Source organism: Balaenoptera physalus (assembly GCF_965194825.1).
Source record: "Balaenoptera physalus genome assembly, chromosome: 12".
NCBI lineage: Eukaryota > Metazoa > Chordata > Mammalia > Artiodactyla > Balaenopteridae > Balaenoptera > Balaenoptera physalus.
The window spans coordinates 89,402,024-89,421,500 of NC_138897.1; the positions used below are offsets into that span (position 1 = coordinate 89,402,024).

Sequence of the window (19,477 nt, forward strand, 5' to 3'; positions counted from 1 at the left end):
TATTTTTAAAGTCTTCTGTTTGTTCTGTTAACTTTATCCTTTCACTTGTTAGTTCTCAGGTAGCTTTCTTCCAGAGTGTTGGCTTTCCTTAATTGTTTGCCGACTTTTGCTGGTCTGTAATACTTTGTATTGGGTATTTTTTTTTTTTTTTTCTGCACTGTGCAGCTCGCGAGATCTTGGTTCCCTGACCAGGGATTGAACCCGCCTCCTCGACAGTGAAAATGCGGAGTCCTAACCACTGGACCGTCAGGGAATTCCCTGTATTTGGGAATTCTTATTTGCCTGTTTGCTGATTTGATTACCATGTAGTGCTGCTTCTGATTTTTGGGGAGAAGATGGTTATCCTATGAGATTCTCTGTTCTTATGGTTTGTCAGGTGTGGAAGCTCTTTGTCCTTCATGGGAGTTGTTGGCTCCCCTGGGGCACTGCCCTGTGTGTCCCCCCGGGCACTTGCTGTTGCTGCCCACTACTCAGTAGGAGGGGGGGCGGGCAGTCATCTGCAAACTCTTCTATATTTTCCAGAAAACTGCCCTTGAGACCTCTTTCTAGCCATTGATTTGTGAGCCTGGAGCAACCTCCAGATCTCACTCTTGGTGGTCCTCTGCTTTTAACTGAATTTTTAACTGCTTTTCCTCAAGTCTTGCTTCTCTTCTAACACAATCTTTAGGAATTTATGGTGAGGATTAAACAAAGCATGTTTGTGCACGGAATGTGGCCTATACGTTGCCAGTTTGCAACTTCAGCCTTAAGAGTTTATCTCCTCCCAGGAAATTGATATTTATTTATATATATTTTTAAAGTATTAATATATATCCTTGAGACTTCCCTGGTGATCCAGTGGTTAAGACTCCACGCTTCGACCACAGGGGGCGCGGGTTCGATCCCTGGTCAGGGAACTAAGATCCCACATGCCGAGCAGTGTGGCCTTAAAAAAATTTTTTTTAAATAAAAGTATGTATCCTTCCACATAGATGCCTTTTGTGTTAAGAGACCAAAGAGAAATAAAGAGTACCCTGCAAAGAAAAAAGGTATACAAGTAATAATTGTCTCTTTTGGGAATTAGAAAATAGTCACCCACCCCCCCGCCCCAGAGATAACCAGTGTTAACATTATGGTGCACTTCTGACATACACACATATATATATGAATTTTAAAAAATTGGGGACTTCCCTGGTGGTCCAGTGGCTAAGGCTCCGCACTCCCAATGCAGGGGGCCCGGGTTCGATCCCCGGTCAGGGAACTAGATCCCGCATGCACAACTAAAGATCCCCTGTGCCACAACGAATATCCCTTGTGCCGCAACTAAGACCTGGCTCAGCCAAATAAATAAATAAATAAATAGTTTTAAAAAATTGATATCAAGCTACTGATAACTTTTTATTTTTTTTTGGCTGTGCCATATGGCTTGCAGGATCCTAGTTCCCCAACCAGGGATCCAACCCGTGCCCCCTGCGGTGGAAGTGCAGAGTCCTAACCACTGGACTGCCGGAGAATCCCCACGGCTAACTTTTTAAAAGTTGTTTTTCCACCCAACAACATATTATGGACATCTTTCCATGTCAGTAAATATACATTTGCATCATTTAAAATGCAGTGTTTCGTTATATTGGGGACTATAATATATTCAATGAATTCCCTCTTGTTAGACATTACGTTGTTTCTAATGCCCACTCTTTACAAATGATGCTGTATTCACCATCCTTGTACCCACAGCCTTAGGATAAAATCATAGAGGTGGGATCACTGTATCAAATGTGGCTGGGCATTTAAGCGTTTACCAAGGAGAAGAGTCTTCGAATAAAGGAAGGCAACTCAAAGGGTGGACTTTCAGACGTTTGCAGCCAGAGTTGGGAGCAGTGGTTTGGGCAAGTGGGGAGACCCTCACAGTCACACCAGCTGCCAGTCCGTCTGGCCTATCCCTGCTTGGAGACATCCAGGGAAGGAGTTAGTGCCGCCACTTTGGTAAGAGACATTTGTCCCAACACGCTCCCCTTTAGGAGGCCCTTGTCAGGAGGAAGGCAGGGGAGGGAGCTCAGCCTCCACCCGAATCTGGAAGTGAAACTGGCTTCAAAGCAGAGCACAGGAGCAGCAGCAGAGGACACTGGAGGCCCTGCTGAGACTAGAGTGGGAGCTCCTGCCCCAGGGACGTCACTGGCCTTCTTGCTGGCCTGTCATCCCCTACCGTCCCTACGCGGCCCCCACCCCAGGCTGGCTTTGAGCCCCTTGACAGCTTTCTATAAATGTCATCTCTTAGGTTGGACCATAGGAAATTGCTGTTTCTATAGTCAAAAGTGGTTGAGTATTGGCAATTTCTAGGTGCCTCTGGTCTGGCTGCTTCAGTTTCTTCAGTCTGTAGTCCATTTAACACTCAGTGCTCATTCTCTGCTAGGCACTGTGCTAAGTACTTTATAGTCATTTTTTAACTGTCACAACTTTCTGAGACATAGGAATCATTCCCCACTTGACAGAGAAGAAAACTGTGGCTCAGAATTGGAATTGTTTAGGGGCTGGTTCGCCCTCCAAATTTAAGATCTTAGCAATAATGACAGTATTTCGAGTTTTAGTGGCTCTGTCACGTACTAGTTGCGATGCCCTGGGAAAGTGCCTTAACTAACGTTGACTAAAAAGGCAGGTTCCACCTTTGTGGAGGTGAGAAGCGTTAGTGATCTTTCTTTTTTTAATTAATTAATTAATTATTTTTTGGCTGCGTTCGTTGGGTCTTCGTTGCTGAGCACGGGCTTTCTCTAGTTGCGGCGAGCAGGGGCTTCTCTTGTCGCAGAGCGCAGGCTCTAGGCGCTCAGGCTTCAGTAGTTGTGGCACGTGGGTTTGGTAGTTGTGGCTCGCGGGCTTGGTCGCTCCGCGTCATACGGGATCTTCCCAGACCAGGGCTCGAACCCGTGTTCCCTGCATTGGCAGGCGGGTTCTTAACCACTGCGCCACCAAGGAAGTCCAGTGACGCTTGCTTTCGCATTAGAAAAACCCCTTTGGTATTCAGCGACTCAGTTTTATCAATAAAATGCGGACAAAACTCACAGCGCCCAGCAACATCTGTGAAGAGCCACAGTTCCGGGCCCTGCAGGGCCTGGGAGACGGAAGGAGCGCCACCCCCACCCACCACGTGGAGCGCCCGCCCGGCCTGCGGCGAGGTCGCAGAACGATTCCCCGGAGCGTGGGGCGGGATCGGCACGGCCCGCTCGGCCAACGCCTCTCCTAGGCCAAGACACTGGAGAGTGGCACCGCCCGGTTACCAAGTCCCGCAGCACCCCGGAGGGAAGGGGGTGGCGAGGGGCGGGGCCGGGAGGCGTGGCCTGTGCCTACCCCTGCCCCCCTTTTTTGTCCGCCCAGACACGGAAAGGTTCCCCTGCGCCTTTAAGAGGCCGAAGCGGGCACCCGATTGGCCGGGACGCGCCGGTGACGTCACGCCGGGGCCGGCGCCGAGGCGGCCCTGACGGCCCGTGCCCTCCCCCTCCCGCCCCGCCGCGCGCTCGCGGACAGTCGGCGCGCGGGCCGGGCCGGGCCGGCGCCCCGTCACCTTTGCTCACCCGCGTCGCCCCGGGCTCCGGGGGATGCCCCCGGCCGGGCCCCCCCATGGCCGCCGACGTCTTCATGTGCTCTCCGCGCCGGCCCCGCAGCCGGGGCCGCGCGGTGCTGCTCAAGCCCCAGGTGCCCGAGGACGACGACGACTCGGACACGGATGAGCCGTCTCCGCCGCCCGCCTCCGGCGCGGCCACCCCGGCCCGGGGCCACGCGAGCGCCGCGCCACTGCCGCCCAAGGCCGGGTCGGGCAGCGAAGAGCCTCCGCGCCGCCAGCAGATCATCCACAGCGGCCACTTCATGGTGTCGTCGCCGCACCGCGAGCACCCGCCCAAGAAGGGCTACGATTTCGACACGGTCAACAAGCAGACGTGCCAGACCTACAGCTTCGGCAAGACCAGCTCCTGCCACCTGTCCATCGACGCCTCGCTCACCAAGCTCTTCGAGTGCATGACCCTGGCCTACAGGTAGGACCGGCCGGCCCCACCTCTCGAGCGGGGCTCCCTTTGACAAAACAAGCGTGGAGGGCTGGGCCGCCTGGGGACCTCTTGGCTTCAGGCATTCCCTTTGGGTCTTCCGTCTTCGGGAGGGTTTATGGGTCTGGGGTCCCTAGTGGAAGCGAGAGGGGCGGGGGTCCTGGCCTCTTCCCTGTCAGCAGGGCTTGGGTTCTTCCGGCTTCACGTTCCCCATCCAGGCCCTCACCTCCAATTCCGAGGCCACCGATTTCGGATAAGAAAAAGCTATAAATACAGGTTGTACCTTGTGTTACGCGACTTTATCCACCCTTCCCCCAAAAGCTTTGTGTGTTTCCAGCAATTGCCAGTAGTGGTTAGGACCACCTGTCCAGGGTGGCTTAAAGTCGCTGGTTCCAGTACTTAATGGTTGAGTCAAATTTCCGAGCCTGTTTCCTCCTTTATAAAGAGGGGATGACGGTAGTGTCTGCCTCCATTGGCTGCTGTGGGGATGGAACGAGATAGGTAAAGTGCTTATTCCAGTGCCTGGCACATAATTGGTTGCTCCAGAAGTGTGAGCTACTTTTCTTATTGCCCCAGCAGAGGGAAGCTGGGTCCTCTCACATCCCCTTTTATTGGGAAGCCCTCCCCCAACTTCGGAGGGGCCCTGGGTGCCTCCTAGGAAGACTTGGAGCCACAGCTCTTGGAGGTGCAGGCTGTCCTGGCAAGTTGGAGGGTTCTTGGGCTGGCTCTGAAACATTATATGGAGATGTCAGTGTTCAGGGCAGGCATCCCAGGCACCATCCTGGCCCACAGGTCTTCCTGACCCACAGATCTCCGGCTCTAGGCGGAGACCCCTTTTTTCTAAGTCACAGAAATGCGTGGTCCTCACGGGTTAACGTGTCCTTCGACTCTCCCTTTCTCGGTGTGTTTGTTAGGTATTTGCTTCAGATAATTTCTGCCTCAGCAGCAGAACCTCTGCGGACCAGCTGCAGTACAGAGCAGCCCAGCCCTGCCCAAAGCTCATGATAGCATCTCCGCAGAGTGGAGGTGACTGCAGTCGTAACTGGGCTGGCTGGGGTTGTCTCAGGTCTAGTCTGCAGGCAGCGCAGGGGAAGTTTCCTTGGAGACTCCAGAAACAGTGTAAAGAAGAGTAGGAACGTTACCCTCACCCCCCCCCCTTTTTTTGGAGAGTAGGGAGCCCCAAATATATCCAAGGTACACATTTACCTGAAGTTGAAACACTAGATGTACATGGCTCCGGGTGGCATTTTCCCCTCTGGAATAAATGATTAGTCAACTTGTTCCTTTGTTATGTTCCTGAAACGCACCCCACTCTTCCCGCCCCCATTTCCTCTCTTGAAGGCTTCCCTGATGGTTTGTTTGCCACATGGCTGCATTACATTACCCAGAGCTCTCCTCCAACCCCCCTTGCGTGGCACATTGGTTAGGCTCTGCTCTGATTCTCTGGTCTTGCCAGCTTGAGCTGGCACTTAGCCTGTGAAGATGTTCTGTTTTTTTTTTAAGAAAAAAACCAAACGGCATTGAGATTGCAGCCCTCTGCCCTCGTTTAGCCCTGCTTACCCAGTCTCAAATTTTGAGCACTTCACTGGACTCAAACGCAACTAGATTGTAGCATATGCTACAGTGTGAGAGAGCCCTTTCAAACAAAATTGGAGGTGAAAGACAGGAATGTGCTTTATTAAGCGAACTTAATCCTCTTCTTTATTTTAATATAAACTTCTCCGCGTACAAAGAGAGAATGGTTGATTGAGTAGCGGGAGGCATGGGCTCGAAAGCACTCACCTAAGCTCTGCTGAAGGAAAAATAAACCCGTCTCCCCGCTTTGCCCTCAGTTTGGATAACCTAAAGGCTTATTATTAAATAACACCAAAGAATTTTAGTAATGGTATTTTTTTTTCACTTCTTTCAAAAATATTTTGGCAACTGTCCATTGCTCATTTAACTTTCTTGGTTGCAAAATGCACCCTTAGTTTGGTCTGAGGTTTACCTTGTTCTTCAGGACCTCCAGCCCCTTTGGCTCTCCTGCTTTGCTGCTATTCCCCAGGCAGAGTCCTGCCACCACAGGTCCCCGATATGTGTCCACCTAGTAATTTCTCATGAAGATGCTCTTTGTGTCTCCGCATGAGGCTCGTTTGGATGGCCCCAGAGTTGAGTTGGCAGTGTGGAACCCGGCTACAGATTGACAGAGGAGTGACTCAAAACCAGTTGTCTGGGCTGTAGCCTCTGGCCCAGAAAGCAGCATGAGAACAGAAGTGAGTTTCTGACCTCAGCTGTCCTGTCACGACCACTAGCTGGCTTTCAGAGAAGGGGGGTTGAGATATGGGGGGCAGGGAGGAAAGAAGAGTTAACCCCAGAGGTGACCTAACTTCCCTTTCAGTGCGGTGTGAGCCTTCATCACTGTTTTCCAGGTTTTCTGCTCCTGGGGCTGAGGGGAAGGCCAGCTGGGCCTCCTCTTCTGTCTGACTGTTTGTGGCCTAGGCTCTTTCTAACTTCAACTTCCTGTCTGTCCCCTGGCCTCTTCGTTCTAGCCGCCTAACTCTCCCTGGTACACTCTGTGCTTTTTTTTTTGGTTTGGTTTCCTGTTAACTGCTGCCTCCCAGCTGTTTCCAGATGAGGCTCAACAGCTCTTTGGGGGAGGAACTAAGTGCAGGGGAAGTTGTGGTTGTTTTTTCCCCAGTCGTGTGAAGTGGCCTAGGGGCTCTGAATGTGATCTGTTCCTGAACGTGCAAAGTCTTGAACTCCTGAAGGGTCTTTGGCAAGACTGACTTCGGGTGGGGGAATAGGGTCTTTGAGGAGTTGGGACTAGGTGTGAATGTGCCCCGTGGTCCACGTGGGCAAGTGACAGTGCGGATGGATGCCAGCTTCATGCAGCTGGCATGCACATCCTTCCCACGCTGTGATGCTGAGAAGCCCTGTAGTGAAACATCTTGCTTCGGTCCCACGGTGTGCGTTCAATTACTGGGACGTTTGGGAGGGGAAGAAGTCGCCTCTCCCCAAGGCAGAGCTTAGAAGTTCATGGCTTACCTTCTCTAAGGCTTCCTGTCTGCCACTGTAAAATGGGCAGGATAAAGTTCCCCTGCCGGGTGGAAGTGAGGATTAACTGAGATAATGTCTGTGAATGTGTCTAGTACCCGGCAAATAAGAGGCAAGAGGAGGTTCAATGGGCTGAATCCATTCTGCGTCCTCATTCAGCTGACATTTATTAGGAGCCCAAGTTTCTCATCTGTAAACTGAGGGAAATAACGTGTCTGACTGGGGTCTTCAGTGTGGCTTTCCAATGCCTGCCTGACAAATGCTAGATGGATGCATTCTTGGTTTGTCCATACTTTCTAAGGCCCCACAAAGGAGCTATGTACTCTAGAACATAGTTCATGGTTCTTGCCCTCTTAACACTGTGAGGAATGTCACACATGTAAATCACCCATGCGGATTCTGAACACATCTAGTAGATAGCTTTTTGTGGTTGGTTTTGGTTTCACTTGTCTCTCTCTCTCTCGTTTTTTTTTAATTTATGTTATTTTTGGCTGCATTGGGTCTTCGTTGCTGTGTGCGGGCTTTCTCTAGTTGCGGCCAGTGGGGCCCACTCTTCATTGTGGTGCGCGGGCCTCTCATTGCGGTGGCCTCTCCTGCTGCGGAGCACGGAGTCTAGGCACACGGGCCTCACCAGTTGTGGCACGCAGGCTCAGCAGTTGTGGCCCACGAGCTCTAGAGTGCAGGCTCAGTAGCCGTGGTGCACAGGCCCAGTTGTTCCGCAGCACGTGGGATCCTCCCGGACCAGGACTCGAACCCATGTCCCCTGCAATGTCAGGTGGACTCCCAACCACTGCACCATGAGGGAAGCCCATCGCTTCTCTTTTTATGTAACTCTTTATTAGGGAACCTTGGTGGGAATGTCTGGGGGGCGGGGGGAGAGACAGTCCTTTTATGTATTTAAAGATAAGCAGTAGCTTTCTGGACAGTGGATTTCTGCTCCAGTGGATATTTGAGGAGACCTTTTAATTTGGACCTGTGAGATAACCTTGGGATACAAGTTTCTAGAATGTAACCCTGTATACGTATGTATAGTTACCCTCTGTTCCTGATCCCCAAGGATTAAAGGTTTAGAGCATCTCGTCCTCCAAGTTTTAAGTTTTCCATAGAGGAACTTTCTAATCCTAGGTGCGATAACTAGCTGTAAATGGGAACCATTCACACAAATGACTAAATTAGTTTTATTCTTCTGCAACCATGCTGAAGAGAAGCAGTTTCTCTTCTCTTGCGCTTTCTTTGGTCTTTAATCATAATATGGTGTCCATTAAAGGGCCGCACGGAGATGGGAGTGTGGGCTGCAGAGATGAGAAAAGACCGTCTCTGTCCTCCAGGAACTCACAAACCTGGGGTGGGGGTAAACAGACAGTTGTAAAACAGTTAGTAAGGGCTGTGATAAACAACGTGAACCAGGTCCAACGGCAGCACCAAGCAGGGTGGAGAAGCCAGTGTGTGTGTGTGTGTGTGTGTGTGTGTGTGTGTGTTTGCATAATCGGGATCAGTGTGGACAGTTTCCCCTGACATTGGGGTTTCATACCTATCTCCCCTTCCCCGTGTTAACTGTCAAAAATTATGCAGGAAGCCCCAGAGTTCCTTTTGCCTATCTTCTCCTTGTTGGTAGTCCAGGACCAAGTTTCCTTTTTCTGTAGAGGCTGAATGGCTGATTGCCGTCCTCATGGAAGGGCGAAGAAGGGTGATCAAATTGGAAGAGCCCGGGGAAAGGGGTTGGCTCGGAGCGTGGAGGGAGTTCATTTGCTAGGGTGGGAGGAGGGAAGAAAATTCGCACCAACTGAGCAACTACCGCCCTCCTGGAGTCTCTATGTTATCCTAAGTCACAATAACCCTCTCAGGCAGGTGATGGTGGAATTCCTATTTTTAAAACTTAAAAAAAAAAAAAAAAAAAAAGGAAAGAAGACCTGAGCACAGAAGTTAATTTGCCCTGTTGCTGGGAGGTGAGTCAGCTTGTCCAAGGCGGTGTCTCTGGGAGCTGAAAAGGAGTTGAAAAGTCACCTCCCTCATCTTCTCACAGAAGCCTGCAGTTCCGTAAGAGAGGAGGTGAAAGCGCCAGTTCCTCTAGGAATGTAAGGCGGGAGAAACCAAGATGGGGAAAACAAATGCCCTTAGGCAGCTCCATGCCCTTCCTCGGGCTGCCCTTCCCCACTGGTAAAATCCTGCCCTTCCTTCAAGACTATGGCCCTGCCGTCCTTCTCAAAGGGAGTGAATGCCACGATCCTCTGCAAATCCACGACCTTATTGGTTCTGCGTGGTATTCTTCCATAGACCTGACTTCCCAAGATTCCTGCTCTCTTCACCTTTGACTTTCCCACGGAGCCTAACAGTTGCCTGGCACATACTGGGTGGCTGAGAACTACACGTGGAATCGCAAAGGGAAGCTCAGGGGCCTAGCGGCCAACGTCAGCAACTTGCCTCTGGTGAACCTTGTTTATCTTCAGCTCTGCAAAGACAGATACACCCTCTGTGGAGCACTGACTGCTTCAGGGGTGTTGGTGTGGAGTGGGACAGCCTGGTGGTGTTTTGCTGGGTGGTGTTTGTGTTGTGACCCACACGGACTGGGGTTTTAGGCAGATGAGTGGCCCCTCGAGACGTCCACGTCCTAATTCCCGGGACCTGTGAATATGTTAGGTTACATGGCAGAGAGGCATTAGGGTTGCTAATCAGCTGCCTTTAAAATGGGGAGATTATTTTGGATTATGTGGGTGGGCCCAGTGTGATCAATCACAAGGGTCCTTGAACGTAAACGAGGAAAGCAGAAGAGAGGACCAGAGAGGGAGCAGCAGGAGAGAGACTTGGCCTGATGTTGCTGACTTGGAAGGTGGAGGAAGGGGCCATGAGCTAAGGGATATGGGCGACCTTTAGAAGCTTGAAAAGGCAAGGAAACAGATTCTCCCCTGGAGTCCTCGGAAGGAACCCAGCGCTGCTGACATCTTGATTTTAGCCCCAGAGACCCATTTCAGACTTCTGAGCTCCAGAACTGTAAGACAGTAAATTTGTGTGGTTCTAAGCCACTGATTTTGTGGTCATTTGTTACAGCAGCAATAGGAAACTAATGCAGACTGGTTTCAAAAGTTTCTTGAGGTGATGTTTTTGAGCACATAACACATGTATAAAAGTCTTTCTGAAGGCGTCTTCCCCCACAGGAGAGCATAGCAGCCCACCCTGCAGTTATGTCAAGCTGTGCTGAGTGTATTAGGCACCACTTCAGGGGATCTAGTGATAGGAGGGCCCGCGATATAAAAGAAAGTCTGTAAAGTGGTCTTATCCTGGTTCCCTTGCACAGTTTCCAGAGTAGGGTATTGTAGAAAGTTAATAGTACTTATCTTTAAAGATTCTTATATGGCTGATGAAAAATTCAGAGTGTGAGCTCCTGTTCCCCAGAATTGAGTTACTTCTTGGGTATGAAATGTGCAGTTCAGACAGCAAATATCTTAGGTATTTTGTATCTTGTTGGAATTCTGTCTGTGGTTAGAATTCCAGGCCACAGGGCTTGAGTTTTAGGTAGAGCTCTTTTGGCCGCGTGGATCAGGGACCCTCTGGTGCTAGCGCATGTAATGGGGGTTTATTGCAGGGATCAGGAAGGGTGCTGGTACTCCCGTGAACCTCCAGGGTTACCAGGACTGCCGGACTTCAGTGGACACTGGAGTTGGGTCCCAGGGCACTGTGGGCCCTCGGCAGGGGGAGCTTGCCCTTTCCTTAAGGTTCACCCCCATCAAGTGACTCAGCTCCTCTCTCAGGCTCTGCTTTTCTTTGGGATCTTCTGCTTCCAGCTGGCTCTCTCACCTGCTGCCCTGCTCTTCTCTGCTTCAAAGCTCTTGCTTATGGGAGCTTCTGCGTCTGCCTGACTAGAGCTCGCCCATGGCCTGTGTTTCGCACACAGACCTGCTTAGAGCTTCCCATTACTATCAGTGCTCTTTGCCAATTGTCTAATTAAATTAGTCCATTGTCTCCAATTCAGGTACTTGAGAAGGAGACCAGCAGCGCCCTCCCTCTCTGAGCAGAACCTCAGGGACCCCAGAGCGTGAGTCGAGCCATGGCCTTTGGACAGGATGCCCTTTCCTTCCAGAAGTATTAGTCAGGCCTCTGTTGTGTGCCAGGCACTGTTCTAGCCCTTCAGGGTACAGTAGTAAACAGGACCGATTAGTCATCTGCCTTCATGGCATTTATATTCTTTTTTTTCTTTCAGTTTTATTGAGATACAGGTGACATACAGCCCTGTACACATTTAAGGTGTACGGCACAATGACCTGACTTACAGGTACTGTAAAATCATGGAGTTTGTTGTCGGGGGATTCAGTGTGCAAACCAGGTCTGTATCGTTACTGCAATAAAGAACATAAAACACGCTGGGAGATGGAAAGTGATGGGGGTGGGCAGGGTGGGGGACACCGTATCTCGGCGGGTCGGAGAAGTGTTCTGATGAGGTGACATTTCAGGTTGAACTGAAACCTGAGTGGCGAGTGGGAACCAGACGTGGGTAGTCATTCCAGGCGGTGGAAGAGCCCCAGGCAGAGGCCCCAGGTGGAATGAATTTGGCACATTCCGGGGCTAGGAACAAGGCCAGCGTGGCTAGAACATTGAGGGCAGGGTGAGTGGTAGGAGAAGAGGAGGGAAGGGGCCTTGCTGGGTGGTAAGAGGTTAGGATATTTGCTCATTGCTCTGGGAGTTGGCTTGTTGAGGCTGCTCGGTGGGGACTAGGGGATGGAGGGCAAGGGGAGCGCACGTGGGTCCCAGAGTGGGGGCAGTGGAGGTGGTGAGAAGTGCGTGGATTCAGGGCAGGTTTGGGCTTGCCGGTGGATCGGACCTAGGGGATGTAAGAAAAGAATCAGCAGGGACCCTGAGGGTTTGGGCCTGAGCCGTGGGGGCCAGGGCTGCAATGAGGAAGCCGAGGGAGCCCCGGCAGCCGCGTGGCTGGTGAGTGGTGCTGGGGACGCTGCTGTGTGGCGCTGTGCACTGAACTTGGCCACGTGGGCCGTGGGCGGAGCAGCTCCCTGGGAAGGGGCTGCGAGGGGCTGTCAGCGTCGGGGGACACCGTGGTGTCCAGGGAGGTCCTCACTGTCGCCAGAGCAGTTCTCCACTTAGCCCCGACCAGTCTAGACCAGTCCAGGCGCCGGGCTTCTTTCTTCTGTCCCAGCTGCTCTGTCTTGCCTCCCTAACCCCTGTTGTGCCTCATGAGGGGCCAGTTGGCCATGGGAGGTTTTGGCGTTTTGAGCTTGTATTTGGGATGGCAGTTTTTTTTGTTTTTTGTTTTTTGCTGTGAAATATATACTATCATATCCCGAATGATATTTTTTACTCACTTGGGTCTGGTTGTGGTAGAGGAGTACCGCCTGGTCTTGAATGCCCTACGAGGAAACTTCTCCAGATCTAGCATTCCTAATGTGTTTGGGGTCAAACTGCACCATCAGACAAACCTTCTAGAAGGAGGCAGTGTAGAAGAGGTTATTTGGTAGCTCCAGAAGGATGTACAAGATCTGGAAAAATAATTCCAGAAACTGAATTCCTTGTCGATAGCTTTTGAGTCTCAGAAGTGAACGTAAAGAATCCGGTTGCGGAACAGTGAAGAGTGAGGCCAGGGAGAAAAGAGCTCATAAAGGGGCAGCAGGGAGAACGAGGCTGCAGGTAGGAGCAGCAGTGCGGAGGGGGCCCCGTGGGGGTGTTGTTAGCACAGTTACACTGTTGAGGAATATTCTGTGCATAGGAGGGTCTGTTTTGAACGCTAGTTACCACTTCTTCCCTCTGTGGCTTGTGGGCATAGGGAAGAAGGCAACCTCTTTTGCTCTGTCACCATGGAACAATCATCAAAACAAAAAACAGCTTCTTATGTAGAAAGTAGGAGAATTAACCTAGCTTCCAGATATTTACCCAGTATTCTGGCTTTTTAAAAAACAACCAAGGGCTTCCCTGGCAGCTCAGTGGTTGGGAATCCACCTACCAATGCAGGGGACATGGGTTCGAGCCCTGGTCTGGGGAGATGCCACATGCCGCGGAGCAACGAAGCCCGTGCGCCACAACTACTGAGCCTGTGCTCTAGAGCCCGTGAGCCGCAACTCCTGAGCCCACGCGCCACAACTCCTGAAGCCCGTGTGCCTAGAGCCCGTGCTCCGCAACAACAGAAGCCACCGCAATGAGAAGCCCGTGCCCAGCAACGAAGACCCAATGCAGCCAAAAATAAATAAATAAAATAAATAAATTTATTAAAAAACAAAACAACAACAAAAAACAACCTAAAGAACCCCTTCATATGCTCAGGTGGTAACTGACCCATTTGCAAATGGACTACCTCATCTTATGGGACCTGCCCAGATAGCTGGATACTATGCTTTCTAGAGAAAGTGAATTTATAAATTCCTCTTATTTATTAAAATGAAACACTTTCGGACTTCCCTGGTGGCGCAGTAGTTAAGAATCCGCCTGCCAATGCAGGGGACACGGGTTCGAGCCCTGGTCCATGAAGATCCCACGTGCCGCGGAGCCGCTAAGCCCGAGCGCCACAACTACTGAGCCCAAGTGCCACAACTACTGAAGCCCACGTGCTGAGCCGGTGCTCTGCAACAAGAGAAGCCACCGCAATGAGAAGCCCGTGCACCACAACGAAGAGTAGCCCCCGCTCGCCGCAACTAGAGAAAAGCCCGCGCGCAGCAACAGAGACCCAACGCAGCCAAAAACAAACAAACAAATAAATAAATAAATATATAAAATGAAACACTTTCAGCGAATTCTTAAAACAGTATATGATTATATTAGCTTGCTGTTTTAAACAACTATTTTCCAGTTGAGTAGCGGGGTCTTTTACATTGCCTCCTTTGTTCTTTAAATTATTAAACGGATCATTCTCTGCCTTGGAGCAAGACTCTTTCTTCCACTTGTACAGACAAGTTTTTGTTGTTGTTGTTGTTAACAGCTTTATCAAGATATATTCATGTACCATAAGATGCAGTCATTGTAAGTGTGCAGTTCATTGATTTATTTTTTTGTTGTGCGGTCATTATCGCAATCCAGTTTTAGAACATTCCATCACCCCACTAAGATCCCTCCTACCCTTTTACGTTTAATCCCGGTTCCCACTTTAGCCCCAGACAACCATTAATCTGCTTTCTACGTCTATAATCTGCTTGTCTGTGCCTTTTCTGGACATTTCATATAAATGGAATCATACTGTATGTGGTCTTTTGTGTCTGGCTCTTTTCACTTGGGGTAATGTGTGCAGGGTTCATCCACGTTTATAACACGTATCCATATTTTGTTCCTTTTTATTCCTGGACAGTGTTCCACTGTGTCAATGTACTACATTTTGTTTATCCATTCATTGACAGGCAAGTTTCTGAGGGAAGCCTAGTAGCTTCATCATTTGGATGTTGACTTTCCATTTCCTGTAGTAAAGGTCTCTTGCAGATTCAGCTAGGAACTTCCTTACAAGGTGAGAACAGGAAATGGCAGTGAGTATGGTGGAAAGATGATGGATTCAACACCACTGGATAGTGGTGCCACTGACTGGCAGCATATCCCTTAGCCTCATAAGTCTGGGTGTCTTTAACCGTAAAGAAAGAAAAAAAGTGGGAGGGGTTAGACTAGAATCATGGTTACCAATCTTATTTTTCTTCCATGGACCTTATGTTTTTGAGAGATGTAGCCTTAGAAACAAATTGTTTTCAGCAATAAAAAGGAACAAACTACTGGTATGTGCAGCAACACAGATGAATCTCAGAAACCTTACGTCAAGTGACACAAGCCTTACCCAAAAGATTATATACTGATTCCATTTACATGAAGTTCTAGAATAGGCGAAGCTAATCTACGGTGAAAAAAAATCAGACCAGTCCCTGCTTGTGAGGGGGGGTTGAAGAGGGGACCGGCTGGTGAGAAGCAGGAGAGAACCTTTTAGAATGATGGTCACGTTTTATATCATGAAGGGGGTTGTGTATACATTTGTCAGAACTCTCTGAATGGTACACTCAAGATTTGTGCATTTTATTATGTGTAAATCTCACCCAAAACAAAAAGAGCCATTGACAAATGTTGAACTCAGGGACGAAGTGTACTGATGTCAGCATCTTATCTTTGAAATGCTTTAAAACAGTGGCTCTCAAACTTTTTGGTCTCAGGACCTCTTTGTGCTCTTGAATGTTGAGAACCCCAGAGAGCTTTTGTTTGTGGATTATATCGATGTTTACTGTATTAGAAATGAAAACTGAGGAAAAGTAAAAATATTTGTTAAAGTACTTTAAAAAATAATAAACCCCATTTACCATGTTAACATAAATAACATATCTTTATATAGAACAACTATTTTCAAAAAAAATAATGAGAAGAATGACATTGTTTTACCCATTTGCAAATCTCTTAATGCTTAGTTCGAAGACAGCTGGATCCTCATATCTGCTTTTGCATTCGTCTGCTGCGATAGCGAATGTCTGGAAAACCTCACCATTCTTGAGAGAATGAGAGTGAAAAAGGAAAATAACCTCTTAGTATTATTTTGAAAATAGTTTTGATATCCTGGACCCAGAAGGGGTCTCAGGGGCCCTCAGGGGTCTCCAAATCACACTTTGAGAACCACTGCTTAAGCAAAATAAGATGGGTTTTTGGGTGGGTAGATGAATTTTGATAAAGTAAATACATCAAAGTGGCAATCGTAGCATTCAGGTGGTGGGTACATGGGCGTTCACCATCTAATTCTTTCAATTTTTCTGTATGTTTGAAAATGTTCATAATGTTAGGAAAATGAGAAAATCACATTATTTAAACAGTGGCCACCTGGCTTTATCATGGACAAATAAATATGTTTGAAAATATTGAAAACAACTTTTGGAATGAAGTAGTGACACATGCTACAACATGGATGAACCTTGGAAACATTTTGCTGAATGAAAGAAGCTAGTCACAATGGACCACGTGCTGTGATTCCATTTGTATGAAATGTCCAGATTAGGCAAACCCATAAAGCAGAAAGTGGAGGAGTGGTTGCTGGGGGAGGGAAGGGTGGATGGTCACTGCTAATGGGTATGGGTTTTTTTTTAAATTAATTAATTAATTTATTTTTGGCTGTGTTTGTTGGGCCTTCGTTGCTGTGCGCGGGCTTTCTCTAGTTGTAGTGAGCGGGGGCTACTCTTCGTTGCGGTGCCCAGGCTTCTCATTGCGGTGGCTTCTCTTGTTGCGGAGCACAGGCTCTAGGCACACGGGGTTCAGTAGTTGTGGCACGTGTGCTCAGTAGTTGTGGCTCACGGGCTCTAGAGCGCAGGCTCAGTAGTTGTGGCTCACGGGCTTAGTTGCTCTGCGACATGTGGGATCTTCACGGACCAGGGATCGAACCCGTGTGCCCTGCATTGGCAGGCGGATTCTTAACCACTGCGTCACCAGGGAAGCCCAAGTATGGGGTATTTTGAAGGAGTGATGAAAATGTTCTAAAATTAGGGAACGGTGATGGTTACACAACATTGTGAATATACTAGAAACCAGTGAACACTTTTAAAAGGTGAATTTCATGATGTGTAAATTATGTCTCAGTAAAGCTGTTATTTAAAAAAAAATCCAAACAGTTTAGGTTTTCAGCATTATCTTTAGGGAGTCTTACTTGGGAAGCACTGGACCATATGATCTTGAAGATCCTAAATATGTCAGTGTCTAGAAATTCCATGACTCTCTATCTTCCATCTCTTCTGTGTACAGTAAATGAGAGACTGGGAAGGTGACCTGTCCTGGGCATTTCCCCTAGATTAAAATCGACTCAGGAATTCGGCTCTCCAAGTTACCTCATAGCTTGGCAAATCACCCTAAGGTTATCCTGATAAGACCTTTTTTTCTTTTAACATTGTCTGGGTCAGGGGTCACAAAGTCAAATGCCCACAAGGACCAGGAAATAAAGTGGTCATCGGTAAGGCAAAGAAGACATTTGCTGTCTTTTATTTTCTGGCTTTTGATATAGTCATGGTTACACAGAAACATTTCTTTATTATGAAAACCATGCAAGCATAAACTGCAATTGACTGGGCCTCCGTGATGGAAGGGCAACAGGGAGTGGAGCGGTCTGTGGTGAACTGGAGGATATGTGCCTGGTCTAAAGGGGGCAGCCAGCGCTCAGCGCCAGGCGACTTTTGCTCTTTGGGAATGTGAGCTCAGTGTTACGCGGTCTGGCATATTTGAAAATTGGAAGAAATCTGAATTTGTATGTGAACTCTACATTTCTGTTTCTACCTAATGTCTGAGTTCAGGTATTAGGAATTCTGGGGAAATGAGTTTAATCTCGGTTGCATCTAGTTTAGAAGTGAGTCTTGGCCTAAGAGATGAAGGGGTGCTGTGTGGTGCTGTTTGCCGCAGGTCAGCCCTGGCACGGGGAAAGTCCTGTTAGGTGTTCTTACCCTTAGTGTCCCTTCATGCTGTGTTTAAGTTAATATGATCACAGGACCATCATCTTCTGAATACAAAATCTAAGACTATCCTTCTGGTAAACCCCAGAGGTATGCATGCTCCTGGTAGACAGCTACTCTGAGTTACGAGGAACTAGGGCAATTATTTTAAATAATCTTGACGTGGAGCTGGAGGGTTGGCTCTGCACTTTGTGCAGTTGTTGGGTGGTAGGTCACTCATAGCTTTACATTCCATTTCTGACGGTTACCCCTTAACTTCACCACCGTAGCTGCCTGGGGTGGGGCTGTTTTCATAGGGTGATTCTGGGGTGAAAGAAAGGGGTAATCATTTGACTTAACTCCAGACAGTTGATTTGGTTGTAGTTGAAACAAAATCATAACTTGAAGTTAGCCTGCGGAGGCCTCTCGCTTGGCTCTTGTTTAACGTTTCTAACCTACGCATTTGACGTTACGTGACGTGCCTCTGGCTTTGCCTCCCCAGCTAAGTGTGTACGTGCGCGTGTGTACTTGTGTGTGTGCTTCCCCAGCTAAGTGTGTATGTGTGCGTGTGCACTTGTGTGTGTGCGTGTGTGTGTGTGTGTGTGTACGTGTACTTGAGGTGGTTAAGAAAGGAATGGACATGCTTGCTTTGAACCCTCCCCCCAATACACACACTCACACACGTTCCCATGCAGCCACCCTGCACACGTTCTGAGCCTTTCCAGCTCTTGGATTTTCTGTCTATATTTGATCTGATCTATAAAGGTGTTGGCAAATAGCTTTATGGTTCTTAAAGGCCATGACTTTGCTTCTAAGCCAGATTGAAATAGAATTTGTACTTCTCAGGGGTGCAGTTAAGCACGCTTACTGAGAAATTGGGGAAGTACTCTTCAGAGCTTAGCACCTTACTTTTTGGAATTTGACTGTATTTCTGGGTCTCCTTACAGGGGAAGAAAAAAAAAAAAATCCCAACACCCACAGATAACCATTGTCAATTCCCTGGTGTTTATCCTTCCAGACCTTGTGGGGTTTTTGTTTTTTTGGCAGGGTAAGTGTATTTTGTTTTTCTATTTAATAGATTATGAACACCTTTCCAAGTCCCCAAATACTCATCTGCAGTATTTTTTAGTGGCTGAATAGTATTTCATTGTCCACACAATGAAATGTACTATTATTTATTGAATCCCTCTCGGGTGGTCATTGAGAATATTTCATGATATTTTTGTGTTTCTGAGCCCCTGTTCTATTTATCTTACCGTATCCCTACTTTCTATGAAAATGTCCCTCTGCCTCTTCCTCCTTCCTGATGGAAAGAACCATTTACCTGAGAACCTTTCAGCAGGACTCTGGAAAAAAGGCACCTGGCCTGGCCTGTGCCACCCTCCTGCCCGCATGGATAAGGTGTGTGTGGAGGTGGTGGTGAGCAGGTATGCAGCTCAGCAGCAGCCTTTGTCTGCGCCTCAGGCGACAGAGAGAAAGGCTGGCTGCATTCTGAGCCTGCAGAAGGGCAGGGGACACAGCGGAAGGCGTCTGACACACCCCTCAGCAGCATGCCTGGACCCAGGCTGAGCTTGCATGTTCACGCCCCGAGGCCAGGGCTCCGCACTCATGCCAGCAGGTGGATGCCGTCCCTCGGCTTTTTGTGGTTCCAGAGGCAGGGAGAGCGTTGAGCTTCACGAAAGGCGGTGATTCCAGCTGTGAGTCTGCCCAGCTGTGGCGAGCCCACCTGAGATGGGGAGCCGAGTGGAGGCGTGTTCCTGCGAGCCACAGACCAGACGCTGGGATGACTTGGTGTACGGAAGGGAAAGCTGACTCAGCTCTCTGGAAAACAATTTAAATGCTTTCTGTCACATCGAGTCCAGAGATGCTGATTTCTGGCTTTTCGGCAGCCTTACTTGTCAGCGTGATCACTGGTGGGGTTTCTATGGTTCCGTCTATCCGACCACCCACACTGGTGACAGAGTGGTGGCAGAGGGGCTGAGCCGAGACAAGAGGACTTTGGTGACGTTTTAAACGCTGGATCAGGTCATTACGACTCCCTAGGCCCAGTGGCAAGGTTAGGCTGCCCCTGTGACATCC

The 19,477-nt window shown here is 48.9% G+C and overlaps 1 protein-coding gene across 3 annotated transcripts in view; it reads left to right on the plus strand.

The window, feature by feature from the left end:
* Positions 1-3,463: 3,463 nt before the first annotated feature.
* The window catches only part of MLXIP (MLX interacting protein), a 61,330-nt gene continuing 45,316 nt past the window's right edge, over positions 3,464-19,477 (plus strand). For 2 of the 3 annotated variants that reach the window (XM_082418054.1, XM_082418055.1), the window contains exon 1: positions 3,465-4,001. In XM_082418054.1, coding sequence (XP_082274180.1) covers positions 3,589-4,001 — 413 coding nt within the window. In that variant the 5' untranslated portion in view covers positions 3,465-3,588. Of the gene's footprint in view, positions 4,002-19,477 lie in introns of all 3 variants that reach the window. The other variant, XR_014251982.1, reaches the window with a different exon arrangement.